Raw genomic sequence first — 20,005 nt, 5'->3', positions numbered from 1 at the left:
CTTCCATTGACAAATAAAGATCCCTTGCTTTGAATGAGCAACTTCTATCCCAAGAAAATATCTCAATTTTCCAAGGTCTTTAACTTCAAATTCAGAAGTCAATCTTTCTTGCAGAGCATGCTTCTTATCTATATCATCCCCTGTTATAATAATGTCATTAACATAAACTAGAAGGATAGTGAGTTTACCTTCCTGAGAATGTTTAAAGAAAAGTGTATGATCCCCTTGACTTTGTTTGTACCCTAATGAAAGCATAACTTTTGTAAATCTTCCAAACCAAGCACGCGGGGATTGCTTCAAGCTATACAATGCTTTCTTTAACCTGCAAACTTTGTTTTCTCCATTTGTAGAGTTAAATCGTGGTGGGATCTCCATGTAAACCTCTTCTTTTAATTCGCCATTGAGGAAGGCAATTTTCACATCAAATTGTCTCAAATCCCAATTAAAATGAGCAACAAGGGACAATAGAACTCTTACAGTGTTCATTTTAGCCACTGGAGCAAATGTTTCTTCGTAATCAATGCCATAAGTCTGTGTGTACCCCTTGGCAACCAGTCGAGCTTTATACCTTTCAAGAGTCCCATCAGAATTATATTTCGGAGTATAAACCCATCTGCTTCCTACTGCCCTTTTTCCATTTGGCCTGTCAACGACTTCCCATGTATTATTCTTCTCTAATGCATTCATCTCGTCATGCATGGCTTGAACCCAATTGTCATCCTTTAATGCTTCATGTACTGATTTCGGGATTGAAATGGAGTCAAGTGTTGTACTAAAGCTTCTATGATGCACAGAGAGATTCTTAGAGGAGACAAAAAGAGAAATAGGGTGTTGGGTACAAGACCTTTTCCTTTTTCTTACAGCAATGGGTAAGTCAACGGAATTAATATCAGGCTCAGGAATAAAATAAGCAGTCTATTCAGTACTTACCAGCGGTTCATGCAACTGCAGTTGCTAGTGGGGCAATGTGGGTTGTTTCCTCCTTTGATAAAATAGTTCAAGTGTCCCGACTTTGCGTACTTTCTGTCGATCAAGGCATATCACAAGAGGAATCAGATGAACTTTCAGCCTCATCAACTAAGTCTTCCTTCTCATTGTCATGTAGTGTAACTACTGGGGTAGGAGATGATGTAGGTAACGGAAGGAGAGACTCATACTCAAAGAAAATGGAAGGAGCTTCAATATTGTTCTCCCCTTGAAGCTGAGGAGGTAGAAAGTAGGACTCAGATTCATGGAAGCTAACATCAATAGACACAGAGAATTTACGACTTGGAGGATGATAATATTTGTATCCTTTCTAGTTAGGAGCATAACCAAGGAAGACACACTTAAGGGCTCGAGGCTCTAATTTACTCCGAAGTACACATCCAAAGACACGAGACTGGAGACTCTGCATAATTGGAACAGAAGGAAAAAAAGAGGTCATGAGATCAACAGGACTTACATGGCCAAAGATTCTGGAAGGTAAGTGGGTGATCAAATAAGCTGCAGTTAATACAGCTTCTCCCCAAGAAGAGTTGGGTATAGATGTCTGAAACAATAATACTCTGGTGACTTCAAACAAATGTCAATTTTTTCTTTCAGCAACCCCATTTTGTTTAGGGGTATTCACGCATGTGAGTTCATGAATCATTCCTTTATCTTTAATAAACTGAGAGAGATGTTGATTAACATATTTTGTACCATTATCTGATCTCAAGCGTTTGATACGTTTACCAAACTGGGTTTCAATCATATAATAAAACTGGATAAACAACTGTGTTACTTCTTCCTTATCTTTCATCAAGAAGATCCATATAGTCCGAGTATAATCATCAATAAAAGATACAAACCACTTAGCACCAGAAACACTACGTACCTGGAAGGCCCCCAGACATCAGTATGAATAATGGTAAAAGGTTCAACACTTTTTATTTCGCTAGAAGGAAATGATACACGATGATGTTTTGCAAATTGACAGACATCACAATTAAAAGACTCAACATACTGCAAAAACAAAGATGGAAACATAGACTTAAGTAAACTAAAAGAAGGATGACCCAAGCGTTTGTGATGAAGCCAAATAAGAGAAACTGAAGTAGACTGACGACTCATCAAAGTCTGATCCCTGGTACCTTCTGCAACAAAGTCTGGAACTAGATAATACAACCCACCCTGCTCCTTAGAAACTCCAATCGTCTTCCCCGTGGTGAGATCCTGAAAAACACAATGAGTAAGGAAAAAGGTTACAGTGCAATTCAAATCTGTAGAAAGCTTATGAGTAAAAAGGAGGTTGGTAGAAAGTTGGGGAACATGGAGAGCATTCTTGAGACACAAGGAGGGTTGGATTTTAATGTTATCAGAACCTGCAACTGATGTGTGTGATCCATCAGCTACGGCTATAATACGAATACCAACAGTAGGATTATAAGAAAGAAAAAGGTTATTGCAGCAAGTCATATGATCAGTAGCATCAGAATCCACAATCCATGAAGTTTTGAAATCAGTACAAGAAGCGATAAAAGAATGATTGGATGAATTCTTACCAGTCATAGCCAAAGTACCAGTACCAGAAGGCTTATTGAGAGATTCAAATACGGACCTAAGCCGTTCCAATTCCTCACGAAGAATAGTAGTAAACGCATCAGGCATCTGTGAGTTCTCATTCACAGGAGGAATGTCTGAAGGGGCCAAGAAAGATTGACCACGTGAGGGTGGCTTAATAAACTTCTCCAAAACCTGTTGTCTCCCATGAAGACGGTAGCAAATATCTTTTGTGTGACCTGGTCTTTTACAATAATTGCACCAACGTCCGTCTTTGTTGGGGGGCTTAAAGGAAGAGGAACCCTGAGATGACTTAAACAAAGAAGACCCCTGAGGACTGAGGTGGCTTAGCTGAGATCATAGCAGACTCATCAGAAAGAGTTGAAGTAGTGACTTTAGATGAGATCATGACAGATCCTTCAGACAACTCGGTATCCATCATGACACTCCTACGACTTTCTTCACCCCTGACAGTATGAAAAACTTCAGAAAGAGAAGGTAATTTTTCCTTACCAAGGTTTTGAACCCAAATAAGATCATATTCTGAATTGAGGCCACAAAGAAAGTCAAAGATCCGATTTCTTTCAACAGAGGAGGCCAAAGTGGCTGCATCCTTGCTGCACTCCATCTTCAAACTCTAATACTGATCTAGCTCAGTCCATAATCCCTTCAGATTGCCATAATACTCTGTTACAGAGAAAGAGCCTTGCTTGGTAGAAAAAATTTTATTCCTCATATCATAGCAGGTGGCAGCATCTTGTTTCATTGAATAGGTCTGACGAAGAACATTCCAGATCTCAAGAGCAGTAGGTAAGAACATGCAATGTTGACTAACTTCAGGAGTCATAGAGTTCCATATCCACGTCATAATAAGGGAGTTTACATCATCCCAATCAGCAAATTTTGGATCTGTGTTAGCAGTAACAGGTCCTTCAAGATGAGCAATCTTGCGACGCCCTTGAGAATTGTACGAACCAGCTGAGACCACTGCAAATAATTTTTTCCATTAATTCTGATGGAGAGCAGGCAGATCATTTGAACTAAGAGAAGCCATATAGGGTGTAACAGAGGGCTGATTGATAAGATTATCTTCAACGTCAGACATAAAATTCCCTGAAAAACTGACTGATCAGAGCGGTTGAGGTCCAACGTCACCGGAATAGTAACCAGGAGACTGGAACAGTAAAAAAGAGAAGGAAAAACGTTGTGGGAATCACAAATCCAAACTCAGAAGAAGGAGGCGAGCTGGTCTATACTGGTCGCGCGTGAACGGGGTGTCTCACGCGCCTCCGCGCGCCTCTGCAGGTCCGGATGCAGCGCGTCTCTTCCACAAGCGTGAGGGAGCGTCTGAACGAATCACAAGGTAGGTCTTGGACAGAGGAGGTCGCCTCGTCGTAGCGATCACAACCGTGGGTGGATCGCTGGAAAACTCGCCGGCGACAGTGGTCAATGGTGGTGTTTCGACTAACAGTGATCGGAGCATCGAACGGTGATCCTCTCGGTCCAAAAGGGTCCCCATAAATATTTTCCGGTGGTGGCTAATGGCAACGAGAGACAAAATATAAGGATTCCTCTTTAAAAACGGTAGATGCGGAAGCAGAGCTCTTAGAATCGAGAGCTCTGATACCAAATTGGAAGAAATATTTGTATATTATAAAACTGTGTGTAATATCTATACAAGAGTTCTCTATTTAAAGAGACTAAAAGACCTAATGGGCTAAACCCAAATACTAACTATTACAAAATAATAAAAATAATTCTAATATTTACAATAAATAGTGTGTTAACTGAGATTGCTCAGTTGTAAGGGAGATATTATCTTCGGATACTATAAAGAACCAATTCAACTCAAAAGCTTAAGCTGGTGGGTGAGGGCTTTATTAATGATTTATACTATTCTCTAACACGCCCCCTTACAAGAGAGCTCACTGGGCTTGAAAGGTGGATGATGCATTAGGTCTCTATCAGTTAGGAGAGGGCCTCTTTAATGGTTTATATTATACTCTAATAGATACTTTCTCTTTCTCTCCATAATAGAATAACAGAATTCTTCTCCATCTCACCGGTTTCTTTCTTTCCCTACCATCCTTCCTGAACTTCTAGCCTATTTTTATACAGGCCTCTATCAGTTATTCAAACTTTTGTGGAATTTCAATAATATTATTCAACATTTAGATAACATGCCTTTGCCACACAAGAAAACAAGCACGGAAAAGTGGAAAACCATAGAAAGAAAAATGCAATATTACAATAATTGTTAATAAGCTTATAAACATAATTATTATTAACCTGATCAAGTTTAGGAAGACGGGGAGCTAAATCACACAAGGAATGCAACAGACGAATACCACATAACAAGTATCTGAACATAGCTTCATCTCTATCAGATGAGATTAGCATTGCAGTAAGGTGCAATGGAAGAGATCCTGCAAGCTTGTCCATATCAATCTGTACACAAACTCCATTAGAAAGAACACTCTGACAAAAATAAAATAAAATATCATTATGATGCTGAGCATGAAACCTTCAGCAGCAATCCTTTTCCAGTATGGTGATGAATAGTAAAATTTTCAGCATCCCTCAATAATCTATAAAGATCTTGAGACTTAAGCCCATGTAATTCCTTCACTGCTGATATCATGTCTATCACCTGTTCAAGCAAATAAATAAAACTTCTTCATATTCCTGCCACTAAAAAGGTTGAAGTGGGAGCAAAAGAAAGTCTCATGGATCCAAGTTACATTTAAGTGGTTAGTACTTGCCTGTGTGTCCCTACTAGATGGTTCTTCCTTAGCCATCCTCATTCTGCAAATTAATATGAAGACAGAAGAAGCATACATTAGCAAGATGAATTTAAAAACTGCAAGACACATTTATATAGCACAGTAAGCATTAGTGAGACTCGAATATGAAATAATAGCATTAGTGAGACTTGAATATGAAATAATATAATGTGTATTAAATTGATACAAAGAGATACAACATATAGAGATCCTAATGGGCTTAAGTGAGAAGCTCAGACCTAATCCAAATCCTAAATAAGGAAAAGAATATTTACAAATAAGAATGCAATGTATACAAATCTATATATATTATATTTCCTATTCTAACACTCCCCCTCAAGCTAGTGCGTATATATTGTGAGCACCGAGCTTGTTACAAATGTATTCAACCCGAGGACCTCTAAGAGCTTTAGTGAAGACATCCGCGAGTTGATCATTGGAGTTGACAAAAGTTGTTTTGATTTCTCCTGACTGAATCTTTTCTCGAATGAAGTGACAATCAATCTTTATATGTTTGATTCTCTCATGAAATACAGGATTAAATGATATATGTAATGCAGCTTGATTGTCACAAATGAGTGTCATGGGTTGTTTCTATTCACAAAGATGAAGCTCCTAAATCAATTGTTTTAACCACATTAGCTCACAGGTAGCAATTGTGATTGCACGATACTCAGCTTCTGCACTAGATCGAGCAACAACAGGTTGTTTCTTGCTCTTCCAAGAAATTAAGTTTCCTCCAAAGAAGACACAATAGTCTGAAGTAGAGCGCCTGTCTGAGGGTGATCCTGCCCAATCAGCATCTGAATAACCACAAATTTCTGTATTTCTCTGATCTGAATACAACAAGCCTTTCCCCGGTGCTCCTTTGATGTACCGAAGGATCCTCACAGCAGCATCCCAATGAGAATCACAAGGGGAGTCAAGGAACTGACTAGTCCTCCTAACAGCAAAAGAAATGTCCGGCCCAGTCACAATAAGATAATTGAACTTCCCAATCAACCTCCGATAACGACCAGGATCAGATAACAGCTCCCCCTGTCCGGGCAATAATTTGATAGTAGGATCCATGGGTGTATCAACTGGTTTACATCCCAACATACCAGTTTCTTCTAGGATATCTAAGGCATACTTCCTTTGACAGATAGAAATGCCCTGTTTAAACTGTGTCACCTCAATCCCTAAGAAGTAACAAAGCTTACCAAGGTCCTTTGTTTGAAATTGACTGAACGAATACTGTTTTAACTGACGAATTCTAGCTTGATCACTCCCAGTGAGAATGATATCATCGACATAGACTAAAAAATAGATGCACTTATCAGGAGATGTGAACCTATAAAATACAGAATGATCAACTTTGCTACGAATTAAGCCAAAAGCCTAAACAGCAGAACTGCAACGGTTGAACCATGCCCGAGGAGACTGCTTGAGACCATATAAGGATTTAGGAAGTTGGCACACCTTCCCAGAATCCCCCTGAGCAACAAAGTCAGGTGGTTGCTCCATGTAAACTTCTTCTTGTAAATCACCATGAAGAAAAGCATTTTTGATGCCAAGCTGAAGGAGTGGCCCGTGACGAACAGCAGGGAGAGCAAGAAACAAGCAAACAAACGCCATCTTAGCGACCGGAGAGAATGTGTCACTATAGTCAAGGCCGAAAATTTGAGTAAAACCCTTAGAAACTAAGCGCGCCTTGAGACGGTCAACATGGCCATCAGGTCCAACTTTGACAGTATAGACCCAGCGACAACCAACAATAGACTTCTCTGGAGGAGCAGGAACAAGATCCCAAGTGCCATTGGAATGAAGTGCAGTCATCTCATCAAACATCGCTTGGCGCCACCCTGGATGGGAAAGTGCTTCACCTGTGATCTTAGGAATAGAAACAAAATACGAATAGAAGCACCAAATTGAGTATGAATCTCGGCAGAAAAAATTTTATAAATAGAGAATAACTCAAAACGATTATTCATTAAATAAATCCAGGTACAACGTGAATAATCATCAATAAAAGTAACAAAATACCGAAACCCTAAAACAGACAAACTACGACTTGGACCGCAAATATCAGAATGAATAATTGAAAAAGGAGCATCAACTCGTTTATTGACTCGACTGGCAAAGGAGGAGCGTATATGCTCTCCTTGCTGACATGACTGACAATCTAAAGACTGAAGACCGGATAAAAGAGGAACCATTTTCTTCAATTTTGAAAGACTGGGATGACTGAGGCGACTATGGATGAGTTGTGGAGATTCTGTGAGAGAACAAGCTACTGAAGGACGAGGCACAACCAGGTAAAACAGACCCTGTGACTCACGGGCCACTCCATTCTTCTTCCCCGTACCCGGATCCTACACAGAAACAGAATGGTTTGAGAAGGTAACAATGCAAGTAAGAGAGTTGATCAATTTACTAATAGAAATTAAGTTATAAGAGATGTCAGGAATGTAATAGACAACAGATGCCAAGGTCAAAGAAGAAGTTGGACAAACTTGTCCAATCACATGAACAGGGGCTTTAGTGCCATCAGCAAGAGTGAAAGAAGGTAAATGATCAGAATAAGTAAGAGATATAAAGAGTTCCTTATTACCACAGAGGTGATCAGTAGCACCTGAGTCAAATATCCAAGGACCAAGCGATGTAGAATGAGAAACACAAACAACAGGATTACAAGTATCTGGAGCAGAATGCTGAGACTGAGGAAAAGCCTTCCTGAGAAGAGTCTGAAGTGCTGCATAGTCTTCAGAAGAGAGAGACACTGTACCAGATGAAGCAGTATCTGACTGAGCTATATTAGCAGCATGAGAGGGTTGCAGGTGAGGATACTTTGTGTAACAACGTTCCTCATAATGACCAAGTTGCTGACAATAATGACAACGAGGTCGCTGACCACGTCCGCCCTGACCACGTCTCCCTGGCCCCTACCACGACCACGACCACCTCCATTGTTCCCGCGAAAGTCAATACGGGAAACAAGAGCAGTGGAATCAACAACAAAAGACGATGCAGGAGTAGATTTCTTATTCAGGTTGAGAAGGAGTTGATAAGTCAGTGATAAATCAGCATCTCCATTAGTCAAGATAGTATCACGGACATTTTCATATTCTTCGGGAAGACCAGAAAGTGTGGCAACCATAAAGAGACGCTCCACATGTTTCCTATATGCAGAAGCATCAGTAGGGTAGGGGCAACATATCTAAATATGCCTGCATCAAAGATCGACTTTAGCCAACATACGTCTCCATCTGAGTGTCAGATGATTTGCGCAAATCCATAAATTGAGACATGATAGAATAGAGCTGTTGAACATCATTAGTGTAGAGGTGTTTTGCTTCCTCCCACACTTCATTGCATGTTTGAAAAGAATAGAAAATATCCAAAACGATTGGATCAATAGACTGCCAAAGAATACTCAGAAGCTGGTAGTCAATCCTTTTAAATCAGATTTTTCTTCCTTAGGAATATCAGTAGATTTAACTGTGAGATGTTGCCCATGCCCCTGTCCAAAGAACCAGACTCGAACAGAGGTGGCTCAATTCTTGTAATTAACAGAACTCTTCAATTTGGAGGAGGTAATGGGCCCAACATTGGTGGAGATGATACTTGAGGAACTTTTAACAGGAAGAGGAGGGGAATTGACCTCCGAGTGAACAGGAGAAACTTCTGCCATTAAAATAAATCACAAAGGTACATAACCAAGTAAATAGAAACTAACCTGATGGCCAATCAAGAAGAGACACACACCGCAAATGAGACCCACGAAGAACCAACAGCAGATCTGGAAAGGGGAGGAGAAGGCAAGTTGTTCTGTCCTGGAACGGCCGGAAAAGGACGTCGAAACAGTGCACATGCGTCGATGAAAGGTGGCGCGTGAGCACCACGCGTAGAGGAAAGAGGCCGCGCGTGGAGGCTGCGTCGGTGGTGGGTCTTCCACATAACAGGTCGCCGGAGAGAGGAGGTTCTGATCGCAGGTGTCCCGGTTGAAATCGTCGCCGGAAAAGTTCTCCGGTGACCGGAACAGTGACGAATGGCAATTCCAGCGACGAACGGAGGTTCTGACAGGTACAGAAAGCGATCTGAAGGGGCACACGGCTTAGATGACTTGCTGGAAGGACATGGCAAAGAAAAAGAGAACACCTAAGCAGTGGGCTTAGGTTTTAAAGCGAAAATGAGGTTTTAAGCGAAAGCTAAGGTCCCAGAACAAAAGAGCTCTGATACCAACTTGAATATGAAATAATATGTTGTGTATTAAACTGATACAAAGAGATACAATATATACAGACCCTAATGGGCTTAAGTGACAAGCCCAGACCTAGCCCAAATCCTAAATAAGGAAAAGAATATTTACAAATAAGAATGCAATCTATACAAATCTATATATATTATATTTCCTATTCTAACAGTGAGCACAATAATTTTCACTTTGGGATGAGAAGCAGCTGTTTTGATGCTAAAGGCATTGAGAATGAGAGAAAGTTCAATGGAGAACAAGCTAGTGTTTCAAAGTAAAAATGTGTTATAAAAGCACAAGCATTTGAGCACCTTTTAATTGATGCATCTTTTACAGCCATCAAAGAAGAGTTAGCTTCCTTTATAGAAGGCTTCAGATATGCACTACATGTAATCCTGACATTGATTTTATTAATAGCATACAATTTTTTTTTTTGTTTTAATAAATGAAGAAATTTAATTTGAAAGAGCAAATGATAACAAAGAGGGGGTGAGGGGGCGGGGGGGGGATTCCTCCTTAACAAAGCAGTTAAAGAAGAAAGAAAAAATAGAGCTAAAAATTGTTATAAGAGATTTAACCAATCCCTATCTATATCTACCAAAGATTATTTTTGAAATAATCCATGTACTGAACAGTGATCACCAATGAGAAGCCATGAAAACAATTTTATCTCATAGCAAGTCTCATGATAGAGATTTCATTTAAATATCAAAGTACAATTTTCTCTAAATGCATAGAAACCCCAGTAAATGCTCCTAAGCATAATTGAAACACAAACTCCATTCCAACTAAATCCAACCCCATCCTGTGGCATGTCATACAAAATGTCATATGGATACCTCTATCTGTGTCATGCATCATAATGTACCATCAATTGAGTAACAATGAAGGACTGAAAATGAGTCAAGCTGCGCCGAGTGAGGCTCATGCAGGCTGAACTCAATGAAAAATTAAGCTCATTTTCTTGGCTGGAGCTTGAATCACCTTAAGCTCATGAGTTGCTCAAGCTCAAAGATTAAATATACAAGCTTTCATTATTTAAACCTTTATGCTCAATGAGTTAAGCTCGTATTTGTGGTTCAATAAAAATTCTATTTTTCTTAAATATAAAGGGAAAAAGGGGCAAATCTCGTTCACAAAGGCTCTCTAACTTTGTAAAAGGTCAATTGTACGCAGCCTTACCCTTACATTTTTGTAAAGAAATAAAAATAATATATATATATATATATATATACATATATATATTCTAAACTCAAACCTGAGACTTGCTGGTCATAGAGGAGAAATCTTACCACTTGCTCCGAGGCTCGCCCTATGTTTTTCTTACATATGCTTAGCTAAAAGTGAGACCAAAAAAAAAATATCTAATGCTAATCTATATTAAATTAACACATTATTATTACTCCTGTTAACAAAAAAACTATACATATATATATATATATATAGACACATATGTCAAGCCACCACCAAGCTAATGAGTCAAACATGTAAAAGCTCATCGAGTCTGGCTCCTTTAACAAATGAACCAAAAAATTTAGCTGATTGAGTTGTCAATGAACCGAGCCATGCTTCTTGCATTTTATTTTTCTTACAAAAAACAAGCTATAAAGATAAGTCGTTTCAAAACTTTACATTAACAAGGTCAATATCCACTCATAGGAAATAACTATGCCATATGCATTGTGCAGCAAATAAAATAATTCAAATCCTCTTAAATACAGCCACATGTCAACATAGAACAAAATTATATTCTTAATTTCCTTTGAGTAGGAGCAGGATTCCCTTCATAATTTCCTTAAACAGCTCATCAATAAAATATTGTCCATAATTTTTTCGTGATTCATTCATTTTTACAACTCCAGTTTAGGGCAACTTTCACCTCAACTTTCAATTGGAATTGATGATAATATTTGCCCATGATGAATAAAATTGAGTATAAAAAACAAATTAAATATTGCTTTGATAATTATGGAAATTATTGACTAAGAAAAATAAATTATTCCTCATATCAAGGACACAAAAAACATCTCTTCTAACTTACAATTTATTGACAATTTGTTTGGAAAGAAAAATGGTCATTAAAGGATAGAAAACAAATGGGATGGATACTGATAATCGTTCCTCATTTTGGATGGTTCACCCTAGGGGGGAAAACAATAAACATATGTATGTTTGGGAACACAATAGAATGGAAAGTAAAAGGAAATATCTTTTTTTCCCTCACACTATTTTAAGTTTTTAACTGTTTTTAAAAATCATTACCTTTTAACAGATAGTAGATGAAGTTCAAAGATCATAAAATTTGATCAGAAGTTTATCCATTCTTTCCAGTTTCCACTTTCTGCCCACTTTTGGAGGGAATGAAACGTTAAGGAAAAAGCTACCCTAGGGAATACCATGATCCCATGGTTTCCTTCCCTTCCTTTATTATTATTATGCTTCAAAACTGTGTCCCACATGTATTGTTCTTCGCATTTTCTTCAAAAACACACTGGGATTTTAGTCTTTATTTGCAACTTATACTCTAAAAGAACTGATAAGTTTAACTTGCATTCCCTTCACAGAAATCAAGAACAAGTTACCCCCAAAAAATCTTTCAAGTTTCGAATACACCTTGTTCTGTATCTACCTTAAAATCAAATTCCACCTATACTGTGTTTATCAAAATAATTTCCTGCAATGAGCAGCCAGAGCTTTTTCAAGTACTATTACGAATGCCCATGTAAAAACCATGCTTGGAATTAGAACAAACGAAAGTTCAAATACAATTCTTTCAAATGAATCCAACCAATTCAGAGTTGACAGAAACTAACTATAAACACTTCATACAACAATAACTATTATAACAATAACAAATAGCATCAAAAGTAAGCACAAAATCAGAGAGTAATACCTTTTAAATACAGAAAATCATTAGCCTGAAGGTTGGAGAATCGCGGTCGATGGCTACGGAAGAGGGATTGTGGAAGAGAGTGAATAATAGATTCGATTAAGAAAAGGCAGAAGGGGAAACAATTTCAAAATATTAATATATATTAACACCAACTTTCCGTAAGTATTATTGGATAACATTTATTAATTAATTAATCATTGTTAAGTGGCAGTGGCAGATAATAAGAGTTAAACGGTTAAACCCAAATGTGATTGATATATTTAAACTCTTGCCTTATTTAATTTAAATTAGTAAATACTTTCAAATTTATATTATTTTTCAAGATCTCAAATACATACACTTTTAAAATAGTTAATTGTAAACATTTTTAAGTTAATTTCTTTTTTCAAATTTCAATCGCTCTTTAATTTCTTTTTATATAAATATTTATTCATTTTTTTTTCAAATTTCAGTTGATTTACTCTTATATATTACATTAAAGTATATTGTTCTTTTTCTTTTTCTTTCTGCAATACATTTTGCTTTAACTTTACTTAGCCCAACACCAATTCAAAGTGGGCCGGGCCAATTTAATCCTGATGTTTAATTATTATTTTTATTTTTTTTGGTGAGGGTGATGTTTAACTACTTTATTAAGAGTTTTTCCCTTATATGGTATCTAAAAACTATTTCTCCTTTCTCAAATGTAAATTATTTTTAGTATTAATTTTGGGACAACGATCAAAATGTCACACTATTCAAAAAAAATTATCTGAATGCCTCGATTTGAAAAAAAAAATTCTAAAATACCATGTCACCTAACTCGCTATAACTCTTGTGAGTTAAGAGTGCACACATGGCAGCAAGTTCATGGCCACATAAGCCGCTACGCAGTGCAGCGAGATTACGTGGCAGACAGCTTTTACCACAGTTTGCCACGTGGCCTAAAATGCTAGACAGCATGGCATCTTAGGTGGCCAAAATTGCTGGACAGCCTAACATGTTACATGGCAACCGTACAACCACACAACGCATGTACGACATGTGTCACACCCGGACCCAACCCGGTGCACTGTTCAGCGATTTTAATGGTCCCACCACTATAAAACCGATCCCCCTCCCCTTTTCTCCCACTTCCCCCTGTGAAAAATCGTTTCTCTTCCCTTTTTTTTCTCATTCTCCCACTGGTCCACCTCCCCCTTGCACATTATCATCTTGTTTTCATTCTTTCTCAGAGGTAAGTTTAATTTGTTTTTTCAATACTATTGTGTTTATTATTTTTATTTTAAATTCTATTATTTTGTTTGATAGATCTCTTGCACACCAACTGGTTCCCATTGTCTCTCACATGTTAGTTTAATTTATTTTTTTCACTGCAATGTTGTGTATTGTTTTAAATTTAAATGTTGTTATTTTATTTGATAGATCCCTTGCACACCAACTAATTCCCATTGTCTCTCATAGGTTAGTTTAACTTTTTTTCACTATAATTTTGTTTATTGTTTTAAATTTAAATGATGTTATTTTATATGATAGATGAGATGATATTTTTATTAGTATAGGAATTAAATCCTAGGATAGATGATATATTTAGATATTAATTAATTTTCTAGTGTAGAAATTAAACCTTAGGATAGATAACATGATTTATATGTTTGTTGAATGAGTTAGTATAAATAAATTATAGGATAATTTTAATAATTGATATTTGTATTTTGAAATAAAATGAATTAAGGAAAAATAATATTGGTTTGAATATTTTAGTTTAAAATATATTTTGTTAAAATAATTTAATTTAGGACTGTTAATTCAATTTAATTTATGTGTGTTAATTAGTTTAAAGTAATGTAGGAGTGTTAACGAATTATTTATAACTGTTAAGGAATATAGTTTAATTTAGGAGTGTTAATGAATAAAATTAAATTTATGCTTATTAATTAATTTAGTACATATTAATTTAAATTATATTAGAACTGTTAATTCCTTATTTTTAGGAGTGTTAATTAATTTAATTTATTTTATTTTATGTTATGTTAACTTTTTTTGAATTGTTAAGTAGTTTAATTTAATTTAGGAGGGTTAATGAATTAAAATTAATTTATGTTTGTTAATTATTTTAGATTAATATACACTCCTAAATTAAATAAAATTTATTTATTTTAATTATTTTAGTTTAATTCAATGTATATTAATTTAAATTATTTTAGAACTATTAATTAATTATTTTTAGGAGTGTAAATTAAATTCATTTAATTTAGTTTTTTTTTTTTGAACTGTTAAGTACTTTAATTTAATTTAGGAGTTTTAATGAATGTAACATAACTTGTTTTTGTTAATTATTTTATTTTAATTCAGTCTATATTAATTTAAATTATTTTAGAACTGTTAATTACTTATTTTTAGGAGTATTAATTAAATTCATTTAATTTAGTTTATGTTATGTTAACTTTTTTGAAATGTTAAGTAATTTAATTTAATTTAGTAGTGTTAATGAATTAAATGTAATTTATGTTTGTTAATTATTTTAGCATAATTCAGTCTATATTAATTTAAAATATTTTAGGACTGTTAATTACTTATTTTCAGGAGGGTTAATTAATTTCATTTAATTTAGTTTATGTTATGTTAAAAAAATTTGAATTGTTAAGTAATTTAATTTAATTTAGGAGTTTTGATAGATTAAACTTAATTTATGTTTGTTAATTCATTTAGTTTAATTTAGTCTATATTAATTTAAATTATTTTAGAGCTGTTAATTAATTATTTTTACGCATGTTAATTAATTTCATTTCATTAAATTTGTTTATGTTTAAATTTTTTTTGAACTATTAAGTAATTTAATTTAATTTAGTAGTGTTAATGTATTAAATTTAATTTAATTTAGTTTTTGTTCATTTCAATTATTTTAGAACTGTTAATTAATTACTTGTGTAATTTTTTGAAATAGATTCATGGAGTCTCCACAAGATTGCTCGCCGGATTCATCGCTTGGTCGATCGACCCATGAGGACCACGAGCTCGCACCTCCTAGCTCTCCAAGATCTCCACGTAGCTTCATTACACCGACCCCGTTGATACCTCTTTCCTGACGTTACAGGAGAAACACATTTTCACATATATGTGGAATGGTGATAGTCCTCAAGAGTTGAGGCCCATTAAGGGCAAATTGTTCCACAAAACCCATGTTTTGGTTATAAATCACGTCATTTAACCTTCTTCTTTTCATATAGAGCAACTGTTTTGAATAGTGGACCAGAGCAATGCCGAAAGTAGGAATTAAGGTAAACCTGGAGCAAATTTAACATTATCTTTTTCACATATGACTATTGGGTTAGTTTGCTCTGTTCAGGATACCTAAGGCCCATCAAAAGGAACCACAAAATGAAGAGAGAAGAAGGAGTGTTGCGCAGAAAGGAAAAAGAAGTATGCTATAGTACAACAGCACTCAAAAGAAGCAATGGGGAGCTGCCACGTCAGCTACAGCAGAGAAGGTGGAGGTGCTGCCTCTGCTACAGTACGAAAGCAAAAAGCTGAGCAATGGGGAGCCGCCACGTCAGCTACAGCAGAAGGAGTGGAGGTGCCACCCTGAATCCGATACTCCTACTCACAAAGGGAGCCAAAAGCAAGGGGGACCACTTCCATTTAAGGCCAGGCTTGCAAGAAGCAAAGCTACCATTGGAGAGGATTTAGACAAAGCACGACCCTTGATGAAAGGAACAATGGAGATCAAATGAAGAACCCTATAAAAGGAACAAGCAATCCTCATAAAGAGGAGGATCAGCACCCATCCTAGGACGTGTTGTCTCTTTGTTTTCTTATTTCTTTGTAAAAATGCTCACTAGGAGCTAACTTCCTCTAAGTAGGTGAGGGTTCCATAGAAGGAATCCCTTTTGTCTTAGGATAGCTTTGTAAGGAACACATATTTTATAAATGAATTTTGAGTTGCTCTTTGGTTTAATTTATTGATTTTGTGAAACCCTTTGGGCTGGCAACCTCATCCCGGGACCACTCGGTTGATGAAACACTGACAAAGGCGTGTGGAGCATTCTCAAAATCCTGGGGTAGTTTAGCCTGAAGAAAAGAGGGAGAAACACCTGGAATGGGGAGCACTGCCATGTGAATCCATGCTCTTTTGAGAAGGCAGCATGGTTTCCTTGCATATAACTCCAAGTACTATGGAGTAATGTGGAGAGTAAGGCCTTACCCTCTGCTTACCTATAGCAAAACAAGGGAAGGAGCAAAATCCACTTGTAAAATATGCTACCAGGCAGGGTTAACCAAAGGGATGAAAACATGGAACCCGTGACACCTACTTGATCTTTTTCTTTCTGAAATTAATCTTAACTCAATTCCTATCACAACCTTTTCCTCACGATAACTGAACTGTGTTTTACTAGCTGATGCTCTTACTTTCATTTCGTTGACTGCTCTTAAAGTTACTTCAATTGATGCCTTTTTATTCGATGACCATGCTAAGTCATTCACTGCTCTCATCTGGTTCAGATTGGTTAACATTGTTTAACTAGCTGCCCAGAGATTGCTCTTTATGAAGCTTAGCTGAGAATAGTGATTTCTTTTATTGCTCCATTTTACAAATTAAGTTTCCTTTAACGCTTCTTACTTCACAACTGCTCCCTGAGGACGATAAATCTGGGGCTATAATACCCTATATTGCTTGACACGTACGCTTGCGTATAGTTAAAGAGGGTTGCTCTTAGTCAGAGTAGATTGCTCATGTTGGCAATTTTGATTACTACTCTACACTCTTGCTCTCTGAAAGAAATATTCCCGAGCAACTCTCGGTTCGACCAATCAATTGGCGCCGTTGCCGGGGATCATTTGGCAAGAAAGGGCATTTTTAAGGAAACATTTTTGCTGTTTAATCGCAGTCTTTTTGTTTTAATAAACCTCCTCCATTTGTATGAGCACAGAACCTACAGAACTTGGACTGGAAATAGTACTTTTTGATTCAGAACCCGAGAGAACCTTCAGAAATAGAAGAAGAGTTCAAAGGTTGAAAAACAGTACAATGGAGGAGGTTGTAAACAATGATAACAATGGAAATCACAATCATGAGCCTGAACAAGGACCGAATGGAGGAAGAGGGCCATCATTGAATGATATGGTTGCTCCCTTCAGAAATGGTCTAGAACGAGGCTATGTTCCCCCTCCTCTGAATATCCCGAACTTTGAAATAAAACCTGCAATGTTCCAAATGATTATGAACGCTGGTCAGTTCCATGGACTACCCATGGAAGACCCTCACAGTCATTTGGACAATTTCACTGAGATAGTTGACAATTTCAAAGTTCATGGTATTTCGGAAGAAAAATGCGGATGCGGCTTTTTCCATTTTCCTTAGCTGGAAAAGCCAAAGAATAGAGGAGAACATTGCCCCCAAACTCCATCACCAGTTGGGAGCAATTGGCAGAACAGTTTGTTACCCGATTTTTTTTCCAAGCAAAACAAGCCCAAGTGAGGGCTGATATAGCTTCTTTTCAGATGTATGATGGAGAAAGTCTGTATGAAGCGTGGGAACGCTTTAAAGAGTTGATACGAATCTGCCCGAATCATGGAGTTTTTGATTAGGGCATCATTCACACGTTTTATCATGGTTTAACCCCGCCATTAAAAGCAACTGTTGATGCAGCCGCAGGGGGAGATCTTTTGGATTTTACTTATCCAGAAACCTACCAGTTGTTGGAAAAACTTTCAAAAAAACATATTTCATGGCCTTCCACACGATACAGTGCTCCTAAGAAAGCAAGAGTTCTTGAGCTAAGCTCAGCCGATGCTCTTTCTGCACAAATGGCTTCGCTCCAGAACACTATAAAAAACTGGAAGCCCATGGAACAGAAAAAAACAACTGAGCAACTTCTTTTGACTCAATCAAGTCAGAGTTACCCCACTTGTAGAGGTCCTCATGAATATGAAGACTGTAACAATCTAGCTGATGTGTGCTATGCAGGAGGGTATGACAACAACAACAGGAGCAATGACAACCATCAAGGGAACAATAACCGAGGCTGGAGGAATCAGAATAATGCTGGAGGCAATGGAGGAAACTACCAGAACCGACCCCCGTATCCCAGGCAGAACCAACAAAACTGGGATAAGGGTGAAGGGAAGTCCCAATCCTTTGAGACTTCTGTCAAGGAGTACATGAATCAGAACAGCGCAGCCATGCGAAACCTAGAAACCCAAATTGGTCAGCTGGCTGGAGCACTCAAACAAAGGCAACCAGGGACACTCCCTAGTGATACAGAAAAGTCGTCTCAAGATAACCAGGAGCATTGTAATGCTATAAGCCTGCGAGATGGAAAAACCTTACCACCCCCAGACTTAGTGGCACGACCTCGAAAGCGTGAACCAGCAAAACAGCCCATAGGAAAGGAAGTTGAAGAAGCCACTGACCCTTCACACCTTGAAGCTCAGACAGGACCAGAAGAGAAGGTTCAAAGCAATGAGTCTGCTGAAATCAAACCGGATGACGCAACACCTGTACCAGAACTTGGAGCAACAAAAGTCAGTGAACCAGTTTCAGTTCCAACTTATGTTCCCCCATGCAAGAGAAGGAGTGAACCGATCGAGCCTCCTTTTCCACAGAGGTTGAAAAAGCAACACGAGGATAAGCAGTTTAGCCAGTTTCTTGACTTGATGAAACAACTTCACATAAATATCCCTCTAGTAGAAGCTCTGGAGCAAATGCCTTCATATGCAAAATTCATGAAGGACATTTTGTCAAAAAGAAGAAAGATCGAAGAGTCTGAGACCGTAGCCCTCACTCAACAATCGTGCAAGTACCTGACTAAAATTCCTCCCAAACTAAAGGATCCTGGTATATTCACCATCCCGTGTACAGTTGGGAAGAACTATCTTGGTCGGGCACTTTGTGATCTGGGCTCAAGTGTAAATCTAATGCCAGCTTCCATCTTCAAGCTGCTTGACATAGGAGCAGCAAGACCAACCACAGTCACTCTTCAACTTGCAGACCGATCTATAGCCAAGCCAGAAGGAAAAATTGAGAATGTCCTTGTCCAAGTAGACAAGTTCATTCTACCAGCTGACTTCATCATCTTAGATTTTGAAGCAGATCAAGAAGTTCCAATAATTTTGGGCAGACCATTTCTGGCTACCGGTGATGCTATCATAAATGTCAGAAAGGGTGAACTTTCTATGAGTGTAAACGGAGAAGAAGTGAAGTTTAATGTCATGAAAGCAATAAGGTTTGATGAAGATAACACTAAGGAATGCTCTAGCATTTCGATCCTTGACTCGGTCATATGAGAAGAACAGCAGGAGCATTTGCAGCCAGAGATAGGCATTAAGGACTTTGAGGAGCTGGAAGAATACCTTGCATCCATCAGTTTCCACCAACCCCAGGGAAGGAAAGAAAGGGTCTTTGAATCCTTAAACCGATCAGAGCAAGAGCAAAGACCGAAATTGCCTTCAGTAGAGCAACCACCTACCTTGGAGTTAAAACCCTTACCTGAACACCTGAAATATACTTATTTGGGTAAAGACAACACTCTCCCTGTGATTATTTCTTCTTTGCTAACCCATGAACAAGAACTTCAACTCACACAAAAGCTC

At 37.5% G+C, this 20,005-nt stretch overlaps 1 protein-coding gene and 1 non-coding gene across 4 annotated transcripts in view; both read right to left on the bottom strand.

Annotated features, from left to right (window-relative positions):
- LOC133315575 (nodulin homeobox-like) overlaps positions 1-12,530 on the bottom strand; it is a 29,727-nt gene extending 17,197 nt beyond the window's left edge. The window contains exons 1-4 of one of the 3 annotated variants that reach the window (XM_061517213.1): positions 12,434-12,530; positions 5,286-5,328; positions 5,048-5,173; positions 4,813-4,971 (exon numbers count right to left, since the gene is read on the bottom strand). In XM_061517213.1, coding sequence (XP_061373197.1) covers positions 4,813-4,971; positions 5,048-5,173; positions 5,286-5,327 — 327 coding nt within the window. In that variant the 5' untranslated portion in view covers position 5,328; positions 12,434-12,530. Of the gene's footprint in view, positions 1-2,039; positions 2,141-4,812; positions 4,972-5,047; positions 5,174-5,285; positions 5,329-9,851; positions 9,924-12,433 lie in introns of those variants that run through there. The other 2 variants (XM_061517212.1, XM_061517214.1) reach the window with 2 other exon arrangements.
- A 5,356-nt stretch (positions 12,531-17,886) lies between these two features.
- Positions 17,887-17,991, bottom strand: LOC133315609 (small nucleolar RNA R71). Its single transcript, XR_009752108.1, has one exon. It is a non-coding gene; the product is annotated as a small nucleolar RNA R71 (small nucleolar RNA).
- Between the last annotated feature and the right edge of the window lie 2,014 nt (positions 17,992-20,005).

Source organism: Gastrolobium bilobum, unplaced genomic scaffold (assembly GCF_033153095.1).
Source record: "Gastrolobium bilobum isolate Gb01-03AN ecotype WA unplaced genomic scaffold, APGP_CSIRO_Gbil_v1 utg1559, whole genome shotgun sequence".
NCBI classification, from domain to species: domain Eukaryota; kingdom Viridiplantae; phylum Streptophyta; class Magnoliopsida; order Fabales; family Fabaceae; genus Gastrolobium; species Gastrolobium bilobum.
Note: the sequence above shows the minus strand (reverse complement) of the source record. Positions and strands in the feature narration are given on the sequence as shown.